At 44.7% G+C, this 19,080-nt stretch overlaps 1 protein-coding gene across 5 annotated transcripts in view; it reads left to right on the plus strand.

Moving 5' to 3' along the window:
• Positions 1-18,083, plus strand: part of LOC132387414 (zinc finger protein 229-like) — a 45,861-nt gene extending 27,778 nt beyond the window's left edge. Inside the window, exons 2-5 of one of the 5 annotated variants that reach the window (XM_059959773.1) lie at positions 8,877-8,965; positions 9,296-9,424; positions 13,426-13,557; positions 15,732-18,083. In XM_059959773.1, the coding sequence (XP_059815756.1) occupies positions 16,055-17,362 (1,308 nt within the window). In that variant the 5' untranslated portion in view covers positions 8,877-8,965; positions 9,296-9,424; positions 13,426-13,557; positions 15,732-16,054 and the 3' untranslated portion in view covers positions 17,363-18,083. The other 4 variants (XM_059959777.1, XM_059959776.1, XM_059959775.1 and 1 more) reach the window with 4 other exon arrangements.
• Positions 18,084-19,080: the final 997 nt, after the last annotated feature.

The raw sequence follows: 19,080 nt of genomic DNA on the forward strand, positions 1-19,080 counted from the left end.
TGGAGGCTCCGGAAAGGCAGAGGCAATTTCAGGCTAGAGAGGCAGAAAAGCAGAAAGAAAATACTCTTACTAAGTGTAATTAAGGGGAAGGCTTAGCAAGCCTATTCTGCTTTGACAGTTGCTGAAGCAGCTTATTATTTATTTATTTATGCTGCCCCAATCATCGCCACTGGACTATAAATGTGCAGGAGCAGTGTGTGGTTCAGTGCTTTGCTCAAGGACACACACGCTGCCTTGGCTGAGGCTCAAACTCATGACTTTCAGATCGCTAGTTCAACACCTTAACCACATGGTCACGCACCACACATTATGACCTAGTGAAACAGGCTGTGCTCAAAGCTTGTGAGTTGGTCCCAGAAGCAGACAGGCAAAAGTTTAGAAACTTGAAGAAATCTGTGAACCAGACATACAGAATTTGCTTATGAGAAATTTGTGTGTTTTGACCGCTGGTGCACATCTGAACATGTAAATGAAGTTTACATGTTAAAACATGTAACAGCTTGAAAGAGTTGGTTTTAATTGAAGAATTCAGAAGGTGTGTCCCTGATGACATAAAGACGTATTTAGATGATGCTGCCACTATGCAGGAATCTGCTGGATTAGCAGATCTGTTTGCTTTAACTCATAAAGTTATGTTTACCCTGAATAAGAGTTTCCAAAAGGCACTTGTCAAGTTGTGGGTAAACCTAATGAGCTCACCCCAGTGGCCTGTACCTGCATTCAGTGAACCCTTTTCCAAAGTTATAGTGAATTGTGTTGGCCCATTGCCAAAGACCAAAGCTGGCCATCAGTATCTGCTAACTATATGTGTACTGCATCCAGATTCCCAGAGGCAATACCTCTCAGAAATATTAAAGCTAAAACTGTGGCGAAGGCTCTTACCAAGATTTACACTTTATTCGATTTGTCTAAAGAAATACAGTCTGATCAAGGATGTAATTTTACATCTGGATTATTCCAGCAGGTAGTTTCTGAACTGGGAACAAAACAAATTGCATCATCTGCGTACCATACAGAATCACAAGGGGCTTTAGAAAGATTTCATTCTACCCTCAAAACAATGATTAAGACATATTGTGTTGAAAATGGAAAAGACTGGGATGAAAGAATACATTTGCTTTTGTCCACAGAAATAGAGTCAGTACAGGAATCGCTGGGCTTTACTCCTTTTGAACTTGTATTTGGTCGCAGTGTGCCCTTTGACCTTGTTAAAGGAACAGTGGATTGATGGGGATGTACATGTTAACTCGTTAGACTATGTTTTGAAGTTCAAAAATAAACTACACCCAACCTGTAGTCTAGTGAGACAAAACTTAAAGATTTCTCAAAACAAAATGAAGTGTTGGTTTGATAAGCAGGCTCGCGAAAGCAGGCCATGTACACAAAAAAATTCATAACCTGGACATTCTTGCTGCAAACCCGCTGCCCCATCGGGGAAGAGATACAAAAGCCTTAAAGCGCGAACCACCCGGCTCAAGGACGGCTTCCTGTCTGTGGTTATAAGTCAAATGAATGATAAAATGGACCCGACCTCACAATGTAACTCGACGTGACCCTGCACCATATGTCTATCTGCACTGCACTTTCTCTGCAGTCATAATGCTTTGTTACAGTGATTATTTTGTTGTATATCAGCTCAATGTACTGTCGTAATGTATCAATCTGTGTGGATGGTACATCAGGCAAGATTTTCACTGTAGCTCAGTACATGATGATAATAAACAAATTCCCCATTTTAATTGTGTGGAAATATTAGACAGACTGAGCTTCTGCTCTGGAACCACAGAAGGAAACAGAACTGTTGTCATTTCTGTGGAAAGCAAATATATGGAAAATACTTCAATCTCACATTACGATCTGTGGTAACTGGGATCAGGTGACCAGTGGTGGGTCTCCCATATCAATATCAGAATCAAGTTTAATAGCACCGGCATATGTCATGAAATTTGTTGTTGCTGCGGTAGTAGTAGAAACTAATTCATAACAATAGCTTTTAACAATTGTGATTTTTAAAGAAGAATATATATATATATATGAACTATATATATATAGTACAAAAATAGAGAAAAAATAATAAGCTATTTTAATTGTCTGGAGCAATTTGACTGACTGGGTGTTGCTTTGGAAATTCTGAAGTGAAGCTGAACTAAACTTTACACATTTATGAGAAGCTCAGAGAAATAGAAAAGGCTAAATTCTCACATAAGTGGGTCAGACACCCAGGAACGTCGGCTGCACTTCAGCATCTCAAAACAGTGAATGAAACATGCAGAAACTATTGCAGAGAGAAAAAAAATACATTGTCCACCTACAACGAGAGGACGTGACAGATCCGGATCTCACTGACTTGGCTGAACGGGTGAAAGGTGAAGCTACACATACACGTAGAGCAGTGACCCGCAGATGCTACCGATCTGCAGAAAAACGTGAACAGGAACCGGGATCAGGTGACGGGTGGAGGGTCTCCCTCCTGAACCGGTGACTCTGCTCCTCGCCCCTCATACACTGCCCGACCCATTCAGCGCATTCCCCACATTATTCCATATTTACCCCAGATACATGATTATTTTTCCACACCATATCTTCCCCGATCTCTTTCCCTCCACCTCCAGGTCACAGAGTCACCGGCTCAATTCCTATCCAGGTCCAAAACATAATTCAGACCCAAACAGGAAATGTTCACGTTTCATTTAAATCACTAATTTTTATTCACATTCCTCCGGAGCCTTGCTGGACAGGAACACTGAAACATCAAGTGAGAAACAGCAGGAGGCCATTCAGCCCCTCTAACCATCAGCAAGATGGCCTCTGCTCTCCCATCTCAGCCACATGTTTCTGCCCAGTCCTCATTTCCTCTATCCCTTCGGTCTCCACACATTTGCCGCCCTCTGTTTTACGTGGGGACGATCACTGAGTTTTCACCGCCCTCTGTGGAGGGGTTTAACAGACATTTACCACCATCGGAATGGAGACATTTCCCCTCATTTCAGTCCTGGATAGTCCATTCCTGTTTCAGAGACTGGGATCCCTGCTTCAACCGGTCATGATGTTGTGCATTTCAATGTTCACCTCTCAGTCCTCGATTAACCAAATGAAAGGGTTATCGCATTTGATATTTCTCCATATGATGACCACACCACTCCAGGGATCAGTCAGGTGAATCTTCATTGCACTCTCTATAACAAATACCACCTCCCCACCTCCCCCCTCACCTGGATCCACCTCTCACTCCCCAGCTCTTGCCCCATCCCCACCCCTCACCTCTTTTCTTGATTATTTCCCGTCCACTCTCAGTCCAGAGGGAGGGTCTTGGCCCGAAATGTTGACGGTCCATTTCCTTCCACAGATGCTGCCCGACCCGCTGAGTTCCTCCGGCAGTTTGTTCTTCGGTCTGTATAACCCGTGTTAGTATGGGGAGAGGGATTTTACACCATATTCCAGGTACAATCTCAACAAAGCACAAATAATTGTCACTTTGCCCGGACCATCGGCCCCGCTTGCAGGGCAACAGTCTGCCGGTGTTTGCCCCCAATGTGGTGAATCCCTCTGCTCGACACCACCGTGGGCTCAGACATTTCCACCGATGAGCCCCTCCTGTCCCCACCGGGACAAACATCCTGTCCGCCCCCTCTCTCACCATCTTCATCCTTTCAATCCCTCCCTCCCCGGGGAACCGGCATCGAACCGACGGGCCGAGCGGTCTCCTCCTACCTCAGCGATACATCAGACTCCGGCCGCGGGAGACGCTTCACAAACGCCCCAACTTCCTTCGGAGGGAAATGGAAATAAATCAGAAAGTGGACATTTACTTCGAGGTTTTCTCCGCTCTGATGAGGCGGTCGGCGCTTGAGCGGGAGACGAACCCAGCGGGGTAACGCCCACTCGGCCTGTCCGCCTCCGCGACTGGGTATAATCAGTGATTGACATCGCTTCCCACGAATTGGTATAGCACAGATCCTGAATCCTGCGTTGACAGCGGTGGGGGGAGGAAAGGGGCTGGTCACGTGATCATTAGCCCAGCCGTTAAACCGATAAAGGTCGAGCGCAGCAGCGCGTGTGTGACGTCAGGCGCGTGGGGTGAGAAGCTGTGTGACGTCACCTGTGGGAGAGCGCTGGCATTTAAAAGCACCTTAATGGACTTTTCAGTGGGACAACAACATTAATCGCGGGTTTCATCACTGAATCCAGTGTTGTGGGATGTAAAGTCCCCTGTTATGTGTCCGGCGGTGCCGTGTTGTTGGTGGAGTGGGCAGCGTGGTGTTTGTCTCGATTCGGGTCACAACACCAGAATTGCCAGCGGGGTCCACACACAGTGTATTAGTCAACAGAAAACCTCTCGTCCCTGCAGTCTTTGTCTCCTGGTAAACTCAACACCCTGACAGTGTGGACCATAGATACCCCTTCCTCTCAGAGTCAGGGGATCACTCAGACAGCTGATCGCTGAGAGGAATTATATTTATTGGTCATTAAAGTTCACCCAGATTCGTTTGGACGGATTTGATGTGGAGTTCGGGGTGTCGCAGTGAAAGGGCCGAACGACCGAACTCTCTCCGTTGTCCAAACATCCTTCCAGGTGAGGCGACACTTCACCTGTTAGTCTTCCGGGGTCGCCCGTTGTGTCCGCTGCTCCCGATGCGGCCGCCTCCACACTGGTGACACCGGCTCCTCCGCAGTTGTGCCGGGTAGGAGTGTTTATTTTCGGGGGTGTTGATGTTATTGTTCCCTTTTGTACGGGAGTGGGGGAGTTTTGAGGGTTGATGATCGGGATGCCGTTAGTTCTTATGCTGGGGTTGGTGTGGAAATTTCATTTTTCTCTGTGAACGACATTTGTTTCGTGGCTCTCTGGAGAAGTAAAAAATTCAGAGTTGTTTATGGATACCTGCTTTGCTAATAAATTAACCTTTGAACTATCCGCTCCGAGCGGGACTTCCCGGTGTCCAAACATTTTAATTCCGATTCCCATTCCCATTCCGACGTGTGAAACATCGCCTCCTCTTGTGCCAAGATGAGGCCACCCTCAGGGTCCAGGATCAGTCCCTATATTCTATCCGAGTATTCCCCCCCCCCCCTCCACCCGCCAACCCGTTTGCGCTGCATGGACCTCCGGCCACCGGCGGCGATGTGCAGACCTCCGCATCTGTTGTTGGCGGTTCTCCCATTCGGGCGACAATAATTAGTGGCTGATCCCGAGATTGTGTAAATCGAGGCCGGTTGCATTGAGAAAGGACCGGGCCTGAGCTCTGCCGGACGGCTGGAGCAGTGGTGCAGTGCCATTGTTTTAGGTGCTGGAGCTGTACCAGGTGTGATTGATAAATTCGTGTCCTAAGTTAGAAGGACTAAAGTTATACAGCTCTCGGAACCTGCACGTGCAGTTCAACTCTTTGAGTGATTCAGAAGAGAGTTTGAAGGTAATAACTTTTGTGGTATTTCTGTTTCAGATAATTGAAAATTGCTAGGTTTTCTAAAATTGACTCCTTCCACCTTAGGCCACGGACTTAACCCCTCGTATGTCGCACCCAATTTGTGTACCCGCTCATTAATTGTGTGTGTGTGTGTGTGTGTGTGTGTGTGCACGTATGTGTGTGTATATATATATCTGTATGTATGTGTGTGTATGTATAAAATAGGGCTTCTTATAATGTCAAGCTGTAAAGCAAGATGAAAGAAATATATGAATTCCAGAGCTCCACAGAAATATAGTGATAGTTAAGACATTAACAAGATTATAGCCTATCACTACATTTCAGTGTATAACTGGTACAATAACACATATACTACTTAATTTAATAATATGACGAAGTATTGCATGGTTGCACTCACTAATTATCATAAAATATAAATATCAAGCAGGTAAAGGAACGTTTTTGCTTAGAAGCCATAGGGTTGCTAGTGAGAAAATTTTACTTTTCAATCAGCGAGTTCACTGTCAATGCATCGGATGACAGTATTGATGGCCCGCTGGGGAAATTTACAAATGAATTCCAATATTGAAAGGACTGGATAGAGAGGTCGTGGAGAGCTATACTATCTGGTTATCACAGTGCCATAAATACAACTTAAATATACAATCGATAGGCTTGTTCCCCAGCTTGGGATTCTAAATTGGAGAATGGTGCTTTATTCACAAAATTGTCACAGTCCACAGTGACTGTGCACGGATCCCAGCAATGGAACCCGCCACTACAGCCCCACAGTGCACTATGTACTGATTGCAAAGCTACGAAATTGCACGTGAATAGCCTCCCCTCCCCCAACTCCTCTCTTTCTGCTTCACCAAATACTAGGACATCTCACATCTCGCTGCCTCCGCCAGGACATTAAACTGTGAACAACTATGGTCAGGGACTGATCTCTGGGGTACTCCAAACGCTACCTCCTTCCAGTCTGAAAACGACCCACTCATCCAGCCACACACTACCGGCAGTTTATCGATCTCCAACGAAAAAGCCTAATCACCTACTCCCGATGATCAATACCATTGCTGACTCGGAGTTTACAACCGTCAAATACCAGGAGGGACATATTAATCAGAAAGTCTCTAGTCGCAGCCGTGTAAATAAAATGTGATCTCAGTAGGTGTGTGGCGCATGCTCAGAATGCGAAGGAGAGAGACAAACTGAGCCAAGTCACAGACTGATGAAGGGGAGGAATGATCCATTTTGACACAGAGAGGGAAGCAGAGAGTTTGATATTGTGCCTGATGCAGGAACTGTCGCCAGTTAGAAGATGATGTTTTGTTCCTCCAAATTGTGTTGATCTGTGACGGTGTTTTTATCAGTAGGCACCATGGAGACTAAAATAATTTCAGTTGAAGTGTTGTCCTTCACCCACTGACGTGCTTTATAAACCTTTAACAGTGTAGAAAATTCAAAGGATTTGTGTATGGGAATCACAAACACAACAGCACGTTAGATCCGCGGTATCTGTCAGTTCACCAGAGCTTGAACACAAAGTACACTGCAGGTGCTGTGGGCAAAGCAACAGGTACAAAATGCTGGAGGAACCCAGCAGGCTGGGCAGCATCCGTGGAAACGAACAGTGAACATTTCGGGCCGAGACTGAAAACCGTGACCTACAGTTTTGCACTGGGAAACGGCCGTTCACTTGCTCCGTGTGTGCGAAGAGACTCATTCAGTTAACCCACCTTGTGATGCTCCGGTGAGTTCACAATAAATAGAGGCCACATTTCTGTCCGGAGTTAGCAAAGAGTTTTACTCAATCATCCCAGCTGCTGCAGCAGCAGCAACTTCACATCAGGGAGGAAGTCCAAATCAGCTCTGTGTTAAATGTTTAACCATCACGGTGACTGAAGGCAGCTGCAGGTTCATGAGGGACTGTTACTGTCAGATTCTGCAGTTCTTGCGGCTACTAATCACACCCAGGACTGAACCCTGGTCACTGAGCATTGGAGGAGTCTGTTCTGCTGATGTTAGCCATAAATTTGACTGGTGTTTAATATTTTGGATCTGTGAAAGATAAATCCAATCTGTATCAAATCCCATGTCGCAGGTACTTACTGTCACTGCCAAACTCACAATGTACACTAGAGAGGCCATTCAGTCTATCTTGTCCCTGCCCAGTTTTCTTTTCCATATCAGTGTTTTAAAACTTATCTCTCACTATCCCCGTTGCAACTTGTCACCACTCTGTGGGAGAAGAGACTTTGCTTGAATTTCATAGAATCAGAGAAATCTGCAGCAAAATACAGGCCCTTCGGCCCACAATGTTGTTCTGACCATGTAACCTACTCTAGAAAATGCCTAGAATTACCCTACCACAGGACCCTCTATTTCCCTAAGCTCCATGTACCTCTCTAAGATTCTCTTAAAAGATTCTATTGTACCCGTCTCTACCACCATCGCTGACAGTGCAGTCCACACACCCACCACTATCTGTATAAAAAATATATATCTCTGACATCTCCCTTGAACTACTTCCAAGCACCTTAACCATGCCCCCTACGTGTTCGCCATCTCAGCCCTGGGGAAAAAGCCTCTGACTTTTCACACGATCAATGCCTCTCATCATCTTATACACCTGCATGAATTTCCTACATGATTTTCCCCAGACTAATTAACATGATGAGCTCGCTGAGTATTTGACCTTCCCCAGCGCTCTGGACTAAGGTGGTTAAACTCCTTTTTCCCTGCTCTTTTCAAGCTTTGTGTCATTTCCACTAATTTCAAAGGACTGTGCCTCAGACAGCTGGGTTGTTGCAATGCGCCTCTAAAACCTGACAGCAGACTAGCGAGTGAATCTTCGATGGAGCAGAGTCAGAAAACAAAGAGTTACCAGCACCAATCAGGGCTTTGGGGTTCCGGAAAGAGATGGGGTGTGGAGGTTACGAGCAGGAGGAGGAAGAGGAACCAGACCAGCGGGATGTGGCTATGAAGGAAAGATGAGAAACATTTGGAAACTGGTTAATTGAAAAACAAAATGGTTAATATCTACAAAACATTGCAGGTAATCAGCAGATCAGGCAGCAAATGTGGAGACGAATAAATGGGCAGCATTTAAGCCGAGCCCTTTCAGCATGTCTAGACTGTGTACTCCTCTGCTTAGTTGCTGCCTGAACTGCAGAGCTCCTTCAGCATTTTGTGTGTGTGCGTCTCTGTATTTCCAGCAACTGCAGATTCACTTTTGTTTCTCATCTGCATTTGTATAAGGATTGTACTTTTGCATTAGATACACGAAATGCCTGTTGATATTGAGTGTATCGTTTATGGGAGCCGCTTTCTGCGTTAAGAAAGCTGCTGAGTTTTCTACACACAAAAAAAACCTGTGATATGGACATGGAACCTGTGCTTGCAGAAATTTTTAATGGCACCATGATTACCCATAAAGCCGCGCGTTTAACATTGCGTTGTCGTTTGCAGCACCAATCAAATGCGCAGGCGCAGGGTTGCTGCCGTCTCCGATAACTACGCATGCGCTTAGAATACAAAATGTCTGGAGGATCGAGAAGGTAAGGACTTTTTCGACTCTAACTGAGTGACAATTGCTGTGGGAACCGGAGACTGTGGCCCGCAAACTCGGCACAGGCAGGTCTTTTCCTTCTCTCTCAGCCCCACGATCCGTACACGGGCCCCGGGGAGCTTCCGGGTAATCAGGGAATGGGAACAGATAGATCTCACAGACGGAGCTGAGCTCCAGCTATCTGAATGCAAGGATTAAGAACTGGGAAAAAGTGAACAAAATCTTTCTATCAGCTGTCGAGAAAATCTGCAGCTGCTGGAAATCCAAGCAACACACACAGAATGCCGGAGGAACTCAGCTTTTGTACTCTTTTCCATAGGTGCTGCCCGGCCTGCTGAGTTCCTCCTGCATTTTGTGTGTGTTGCTTGTTCTGCCTGCTCTTGTTCTGGAGTTTTCTACACGTGAGGATATGTTTTTACCCATTCTCTTGCTCTGGACTCTTCTATCGGTGAGAACATGTTTTGACCCATTCTCTCTGGGTACATAATGATATCAAAACAACTGTGCCCTGGGCAACAAGTAGCTTTCACATCACAAATGTGCCAGACTCCAATGAGACAGACTACTGTCCTTCCCTTCATATTCACTGGGATTATCATCACCGTCAGTCACCTGAGGGAGGGTTCAGGGGAAATATTTATGTACAATAGAGAAACTGGTGATACCTGTGTGTATTGTGGTGATGCAAAAGTTGCTGGATAATTTGCAAATGGGAAGAAGGGGAGTGATATTTGGAAGTCTGATTTTTTTAAAGCATCATTCAACAAGAAAATTGCATACAATGACATGCAAAAGTTTGGGCACCACTGGGCAACATTTCTGTCCCTGTGAACAGCTAAGCGAGTGAAACAATGACCTGATTTCCAAAAGGCACAATGTTAAAGATGACACTGTTTAATATTTTAAGCAAGATTACTCTTTTATATCCATCTTTTACAGTTTCAAAATAACAAAAAAGGGAAAGCGCACAAAGTAAAAGTTTGAGCACCCTGCATGGTCAATAGTTAATAACAACCCCTTTGGCAAGTATCACAGCTTCTATTTGCCTTCTGTAGCCAGCTAAAGGTTTTCCAATTCTTGTTTGGGGATTTTTGCCCATTCTTCCTTGCAAAAGGCTTCTAGTTCTGTGAGTTTCTTGGGCCGTCTTGCATGCACTGCTCTTTTGAGGTCTATCCACAGATTTTCGATGATGTTTAGGTCAGGGGCCTATAAGGGCCATGGCACAGCCTTCAGCTTGCGCTTCCTGAGGGAGTCCATTGTGGATTTTGAGGTCTGTTTACGATCATTATCCTGTTGTAGAAGCCATCCTCTTTTCATCTTCAGCTTTTTTACAGATGGTGTGATGTTTGCTTCCAGAACTTGCTGGTATTGAATTTAATTCATTTTTCCCTCTACCAGTGAAATGTTCCCCGTGCCACTGGCTGCAATACAAGCCCAAAACATGATCGACCCATCCCCATGGTTAACAGTTGGAGAGGTGTTCTTTTCATGAAAGTCTGAACCACTTTTTCTCCAAACATACCTTTGCTCATTGCGGCCAAGAAGTTCTTTTTTTAACTTCATCAGTCCACAGGACTGGTTTCCAAGATGCATAAGGCTTGTATAGATGTTCCTTTGCAAACTTCTGATGCTGAGTTTTGTGGTGATGCTGTTTTGTGGTGAGGACACAGGAAAGGTTTTCTTCTGATGACTCTTCTATAAAGGTCATATTTGTGCAGGTGTCACTGCACAGTAGAACAGTGCACCACCACTCCAGAGTCTGCTAAATATTCCTGAAGGTCTTTTGCAGTCAAACGGGGGTTTTGATTTCCCTTTCTAGCAATCCTACGAGCAGTTCTCTCGGAAGGATTTCTTGGTCTTCTAGACCTCAATTTGACCTCCACCATTCCTGTTAACTGCCATTTCTTAATTACAGTACGAATTGAGGAAATGGCTAACTGAAAACGCTTTGCTCTCTTCTTATAGCCTTTTCCTGCTTTGTGGGCATCATGTATTTTAATTTTCAGAGAGTTAGGCAGGGGCTTAGAGGAGCCCATGGCTGCTGATCGTTGAGACAAGGTTTGTGAAGTCAGGGTATTTATAAAGCTTTGTAAGTTGCAACACCTGGCTTTTCCTAATGAAGTTTGTGAACAAGCCATAGCCCTAACAAGGTAATTAAAAAGATAATTGGTAAAAGTTGTCTGACAGCTCAAATCTCTTGGGGTTCCCATACTTTTGCATGGTGCTCCTTTCTTTTTTTCTCACTCTAAAATTGTAAAAACAAAAATAATATACTAATCTTGCTTAAAATGTTGAAAAGAATGGTTCATCTTTAACTTTATGACTTTTGGAGATCAGTTCATCTTCCACTCTGTTAACTATTCAGAATAACAGAAATTCTGAACGGGGTTCCCAAACTTTTGCGTGCCAATGTATATACGGTGTGCCAAAGCACTGGTGAGAAAATCCTTCAGTACTGCTACAGGCCTGTTACATGGGTTGTGTGAGAGTGAAGATGAAGTCTGTGAAACCCAGAGGAGATCAATGTGCTTATTGACAGTGATTTGCTAGCTGTAGAAATGAATACCTCTCTATATAAAATTCAGTGTGTACATATTGTTGTCACTGGGCACAAATTTGCACAGCACAAGGTTTTTGTGCACACTGGTGACTACAAATTGGAGGGAACATTGGTGGAAGATGGGGAGACCTTCAGTGTCCCTGATGCCCTCCCCTACAAGATGTGCATCCAGCTGCAGCTTGTAACCCTGCACTTTGAGGAGTTGGAACTTGAAATGGATGAGTTCCAGTTCAGCTGGGAGTCGGAAGGGGTGATAGATACAACATGAAGAGAGGTGAGTTACACCCATGGTGCAGGACACATTAAAGTGGTTGGGAGTCAGGAAGGGGAATGTGGTTAAATTGCCATTGCAGAGTACTCTTGTGGCCATCCCACACAACAACAGGTGGGCCAATATAGAAACTGTTCGAGGAGGAATTATCTGGCAGAGGTAAGTCAAAGGTGTGTTAGGGGATTTGATAGTTAGGGGAACATAACTAAAAGAGGATTAATATCCTAGTGGCAAGACTTGCAAGTGCTAGTGGGGGAGTTAAACTAAAGTTACAGGCAGGGTGGGAGCCAGAATGACAGAACAGATAATGGAGGGGGTTAATTGAATAGAATAGAATTGAATTGGCTTTATTACTTATATCCTTCATATACATGAGTAGAAATATTTACATTACATTTGTGACTATATGTGCAATGTGCAATTTATGGTAATTTATAATAAATAGTATGTACAACTGGACAGTCAACATAACATAGAAATACAGTTGTATCAGCATGAATTAGTCAGTCTGATGGCTTAGTGGAAGAAGCTGTCCCAGAGCCTGCTGGTCCTGGCTTTGGATTGTCCGCACCAATCTCTGCAGAGTTCTGTGACTGGGGGAAGTACAGTCCCCATACCAGGCAGTGACACAGCCAGTCACAATACTCTCAATTGTGAACCTGTTGAAAGTTCTTTGGATTTAGGTCCACATTTCAAACTTTTCAATGCTCTGCGGTGAAAGAGGCACTGTTGTGTTTTTTGCACAACACAACCAGTATGTATGGACCATATATTGTGATATTGTAGCCATTACCAGAATTTGGTTCCAGCCAACACTCTGAGGAATTTAGAGGGACAAATTTTTCTCTAGTGATCGCAGACTACGCCAAGAATCAAAGGTTGATATATTAACTGATTTTGATTTTCCATATATTGACTGAGACTCCCATACCGTAAAAGGACTAGTTGGAGTAGAGTTTGTCAAATGTGCCCTTAATCCGGATGTAGAATTCCCAATGTAGAAATGTGCAATAAGCTGTTAAGAAATGATCCAGGGCTGGTAACACAGAGTAGTGATCATAATGCCATGAGATTCCAAATAAATATGGGAAAAGAGAGGTCTGGACCACAGGTTGAGATTCTAAATTGGAGAGAGGTCAATTTTGATGGTGTCAGAAAGGATCTGACAAGTGTGCATTGGGACAGGCTGTTTTCTGGCAAATGTGCACTTGGTGAGTGGGAGTTCTTCAGAAGTGAAATATTGCGGGTGTAAAGTTTGTACATGCTTGCAAAATTAAAAGTTGAAAGATAACTGGTGCAGGGAACCTTGGTTTTCAAGAGATATTGAGGCCCCGGATATTTTGTTCCTCTAAATGCCTCAGACTGTTGGGTGCTCCCAAGACTCATTACTGACTACAATATCATAATTCCACACCATGAGCTCATCCGACAATGTTTTCAGCTGTCTTCTCTTGGTTTTTAAAAGCTTCCCAATAGTTTCTGCTCTTTTGTTTGCCCTCACTTTGGCTTTTATGTTGGCTTTAGCTTCTCATTTCAGCCACAGTTGTGTCCTCATGCCTTTCCAATGCTTCCACTTCTTTGGGATGTGTCTATCACTCACCTTCCGATTTTCTGCCAGAAACTCCAGCCATTGCTGCTCCGTCATCACTCCTACCAGATTCCCCTTCGAGACAAGTTTGGCCAGCTTCTCTGTCACAGAAACATGGAGACAGTCAGAACAGAAACATGCCCACTCTGGACGATCGGAATGGTAATCTATACGGGAGACAAAATAGATGGGGGAGGTTTTAAATAGTAGTTTTGCATCTGTACTTACTCAGAAGATGGACAAATAGTCTATAGAAGTGAGGCAAAGCAGCATCAACTTCATGGACCCTGTATAGATTACAGAGGTGGAAGTGTTTGCTGTCTTAAGGCAAATTAGTGTGGATAAATTCCCAGGTCTTGAAATGTTGATCCCTGTGACCCTGCGGAAGACAAGTGCAGAAATTGTCGGGGTCCAAGCACAGATATTTAAATCATCCTTAGTGACAGGTGAGGTACTGGAGAATTGGAGGACAGACAATGTTGTTCCACTGTTCAAGAAAAGCTCTAAAATTAAGCTAGGAAGTGATATGTTGCTGAATTTCACAGCAGTAGTGAGAAAGTCATTGGGACATGTGTGCAGAAACCGGATGTACAAGTATTTGGATAGATGTGGACTGATTAAGGATAGACAGCATGGCTTTGTGCATGGTAGGTCATGTCTAACCAATCTCATGGAGCTACTTGAGGAAGTTATCAGGAAAGTGGACGAAGTCAAGGCAGTGGATGTTGTTTACATCGACTTGAGGAAGGCACTTGATGAAGTCTCATTGGGAGGCTGGTCAAGAAGGTTCAGTCATTCAGCATTCAAGATGAGACAGTGAAGTGGATGAGACACGGTCTTTGTGAGAAACTACAGTGTGGTAGCGGATGATTGCCTCTCTGACCGGAGGCCTGTGTCTAGTGGTGTGCCACAGGGATCAGTGCTGGATCTGTTGTTGTTTGTCATCTATATCAGTAATCTGGATGATAGTGTGGTTAAGTGGATCAGCAAATTTGTGGATGACAACAAGACCGGTGGTGTAGTGGACAGTAAGGAAGACTATCATGGCTTGCGGTGTGATCAGGACCAGCTGGGAAAATGGTTTGAGAAATGGAAAATGGAATTTAATGCAGACAAGTATGAGGTGTTGCACTTTGGTATGACCTACCAAGGGAGGTCTTTCAGAGTGACTGGTCGGGCATGGAGGAGTGTTGTAAAAGAAAGGGACCTGGGAATACAAGTCGTTATTTCACTGAAAGTGGTGTCACAGTTAGATTGTGATGGAAAGCAAGATTTCAGCCCAATGGGCTTCAGGAACGAAAATACTGACAACAATAAGTGGATGTTATGTTGACTTGCAGCAGACATTGGTGAGGCCAAATTTGGAGTATTGTGTGCAGTTTCGGTCACCAAGCTGCAGGAAAAATGTAAAAGAGGTTGAAAGAGTTCAGAGAAAATTCACAAAGATGTTGCCAGGTCTAGAGGACTTGGGTTATATGTAGAGATTGAACAGGTCAGGACTTTATTCCTTGGAAAATTAGAGATTTAGGGGAGACTTGATTGTGATGGAGGAAACTGCAAGCTGGATTTCTCCACTGAGATGGTGTGTGACTGCAAGCAGAAGCCATGGGTTAAGGGTGAAAGGTGAAACATTAAGGGGAACATGAGGGGAAACTTCTTCACACAGACAGTCATCTGGCTGTGGAATGAGCAGCCATTATGAGTGGTGCATGCAAGCTCAATTTCAATATTTAAGAGGTTTGTGTAGGTGCCTGGATGGTAGCGGTATGGGAGTGGGCAGATTAAATAGTTCAGCACAAACCAGATGGCCAAAAGAGCCTGTTTCAGTGTTGTACTGTGACAAAAACCTGAAATAATACAAAAATTCACTCTTAAGTCCTTTTAACAGCTGTACGGACCAACCATTCATCTCAGCAGGAATTTTTTATATGGCGTTAAAACTGTGGCACTTTAAGTTAATAATACATAAAAGAAAATCCCAGCTGCACGTCAAGAAACACTATTTGTGTGAGACTGTTTCAGTTACTGTGGGGCCAGGCACCCATGCAGCTCAGCAGGAACAGGGAATAATACCAATGGAGAGAGTCAAAGTGAGCTAATGCTCAAATTGGAGATGGCAGAAATGCCCCATTCTGATAGAGACAGGAAGAGTATCAGGGAATTGATGGTCATTCCAGATACCAGCACTCTGCCCAGTCAGGAGATGATTTCTCTGTCCAACTTGGTTTCAACCTCACTGTAACAGTGTGATACCAGATCAAACCTTGGCAACTCATGTAATCTCATCTGAAGTGTTGTCCTAAACCCATTGATGGATTTTGTAAATCTTTCCACAGGTTAAAAATGAGAAGGAATTTGTCTACAGAAAGCTCAATCATGGCATATCAGTTTTGCTGTCTCTGTCCGGATATTTAAGAAGCAGAGCAAGGGATTCAATCGAATATCCTTCCTGCTCAGACAGTGGGAATGGATTCACTTGGTCATCTCAACTGAAGGTACATCAGCGAGTTCACACTGGGCAAGGCCATTCATCTATTCTGTGTGTGAGAAAGGATTCAGTCGGTCTTCCCACCTGTGGACACACCAATCAATTAACACCGGGCAGAGGCTAGTCATCTGCTGAAGTTCTGGGAAAGGATTCACTCCATCATCTGACCTCATGGCACACCAACGAGTTCACACCAGAGAGAGGCAGTTCACCTGCTCGGACTGTGGGAAGGGGTTCTCTTGGTCGTCTGAACTACTGAGACACCAACGAGTTCACACTGGGGAGAAGCCGTTCACCTGCTCCGTCTGTGGGATGAGATTCACTGATTCATTCACACTACAAATTCACCAGCGAGTTCACACTGGGGAGAGGCCGTTCACCTGCTCAGACTGTGGGAAGGGATTCACACAGTCATCTGACCTAATGGCTCACCAGCGAGCACACACCGGAGAGCGGCCGTTCACCTGCTCGGACTGTGGGAAGGGATTCTCTTTATCTTCTCGCTTACTGACACATCAGCGAGTTCACTCTGGGGTGAAGCCGTTCACCTGCTCAGTCTGTGAGAAGAGATTCAGTCACTCTTCCACGCTACAGAGACACAAGCTTGTTCACACTGGGGAGAAGCCGTTCACCTGCTCAGTCTGTGGGAAGGGATTCACTCAGTCATCCAGTCTGCAGAATCATCAGCGAGTTCACACTGGGGAGAAGCCGTTCACCTGCTCAGAATGTGGGAAGGGATTCACTGAGTCATCACACCTACAGAGACACCAGCGAGTTCACACTGGAGAGAAGCCATTCATCTGCTCAGTCTGTGAGAAGAAGTTCACTAACTCTTCCACCCTACAGAGTCATCAGCGAGTTCACACTGGGGAGAAGCCATTCACATGCTCAGTCTGTGAGAAGGGATTCACTCATTCTTCCACCCTACGGAGACACCATCGAGTTCACACTAAGGAGAAGCCGTTTACCTGCTCAGTCTGTGGGATGAGATTCACTGATTCATCCTACCTGCAGAGTCACCAGCGAGTTCACACTGGGGAGAAGCCATTCACCTGCTCAGTCTGTGGGAAAGGATTCACTCTGTTATCCAACCTGCAGTGTCATCAGCGAGTTCACACTGGGGAGAAGCCATTCACCTGCTCAGACTGTGGGAAGGGATTCACTGTTTCAGCTAGCCTAATGGCACACCAGCGAGTTCACACTGGGCAGCGGCCGTTCACCTGCTCAGACTGTGGGAAGGGATTCACTTTGTCATCTAAACTACTGAAACACCAGCGAGTTCACACTGGGGAGAAGCCATTCACCTGCTCAGTCTGTGAGAAGAGATTCAGTGACTCTTCCGCCCTACAGAGACACCAGCGAGTTCACACTGGGGAGAAGCCATTCACCTGCTCAATCTGTGGGAAGGGATTCACTCAGCCATCCCACCTACAGAGTCATCAGCGAGTTCACACCAGGGAGAAGCCGTTCACCTGCTGAGAATGTGGGAAAGGATTCGCTCAGTCATCCCAACTACCGGCACACCAGTAAGCTCACAATGGGGAGTGGCCGTTGTTATGATTCCCTAGGTTTCGTTTACAGTGGACTGTCATTTTGAGAGAAAGAGAGAGGTAAAGAAGGTGAATCAGTCTGACTTGCAGCTTGTTTACATCACTAGCAGCTTGTTTAATTTTAACCAAGGACATGGACACTCAGAGTGAGACGGAGACGAAGGATGAAAAATGGAAGGTTCAAAACAAGGGAAATAGTGGCCAAAGCTCATGGTTTAGAATGTCCCTACGCCCACAAGTGTGGGTTAATTATCGTTTCAGCATACATCGAATGTGTGGTTGTCACCTCTTTTGATCCATGGGAGTGGATCGGATTTGGGGTATCCTCTGAAGACCACTTATGTGTTAACCCTTGCCTAGTTGTGGTGTGGTAATTCACTTGAAGACAATACCACTTTTGACATGTCACTTTCGGTGGTAATTCGTATGTGGATTTGGAACACGACCAATAAAATCTACAGTGACTGTTCTCTCATTTTACCACCATGTAACCTGTGGAATTCGACATAATTGCCTTCTCTTAACATTTACCCTGGATTACAAATATCTCCCTGTTATCACCTATTCTGTGGTTGAATTGAACTTTCGTACTTTACCATCTCAAGACTCCAAGCCTTGTTTCCCCGGAGCTCAATAGTTCTGGAGTTACATTTACACACATATATATATACATAACAATGTTCACTTTTGTTTATCTTGCTTAAGTTACTATATTAAAAGTAGATTCTAATAAAGATAGTTTTAACATCAAAAACAGACTCCACGTATACCTATTGCTGCTAGTTCGTTTCTAAAGCTTTACGATTCATAACAAAATTGGGGCCTGCGTCCATGATATGAACAGATTTTGGGTGTATTGATTAATTATCGATTTCATTGGGGAAATCCCTTTTGATTTATTTGTGTGTGGAAAATCAGCAGCGGATGCTGATAGGTTTGTGGAATTGCCAACCTCAGAGGCATTAGAGGACGCCAGAAGGGTTGAGTTGTTGAGTATTGCTCGAAGGTTAAAACTTGCTATGGTGAAATTAACAATGAGGAGGGCACAGGTGCAGAGGATAATAGCTGAACATTATGTATCTGAGGGAGTGTTTAAAGTGGAGGAGTTGTAGGTGTATCCTAAAAGTAAGCCTAGTGAGCTTGAACTCCTGTATGTGAGAAAAATTAAAGATGGAGGCTGCGGAAAGGCAGAGGCAGTCTGAGGCGAGAGACGCAGAAAAACAGAGAGAAGAGGCAGAAAAACAGAAGGAGGAAGCAGAAAGACGGTGGCTGTTCGAGCTGGAAAAGATAGAGAGACTTCAGCAAAGAGGTCTAGCGTTAGACTCTGGTGATAAGTTTGAGGCCAGTTGTGAAGTTAAACTGGTACCTCCATTTGACATGGCGGTGTTTGATAAATACTTCCAGCATTTTGAGAAGGTTGCTCAGAGTTTAAAGTGCCCAATAGAGGGTTGGTTCTCTTACAAAGTGTAATTAAGAGGGAGGCTTAGCAAGCCTATTATGCTTTGACAATCGATGAAGCAGCTGAGTATGACATAGTGAAACAGGCTGTGTTCAAAGCTTACGAGTTGGTCCCAGAATCCTACAGGCAGAAGTTTATAAATTTGTGGAAATCTGTGAACCACACTTATATGGAATTCGCTTTTGAGA

This window comes from Hypanus sabinus, unplaced genomic scaffold (assembly GCF_030144855.1).
Source record: "Hypanus sabinus isolate sHypSab1 unplaced genomic scaffold, sHypSab1.hap1 scaffold_1837, whole genome shotgun sequence".
In the NCBI taxonomy this organism is placed as follows: domain Eukaryota; kingdom Metazoa; phylum Chordata; class Chondrichthyes; order Myliobatiformes; family Dasyatidae; genus Hypanus; species Hypanus sabinus.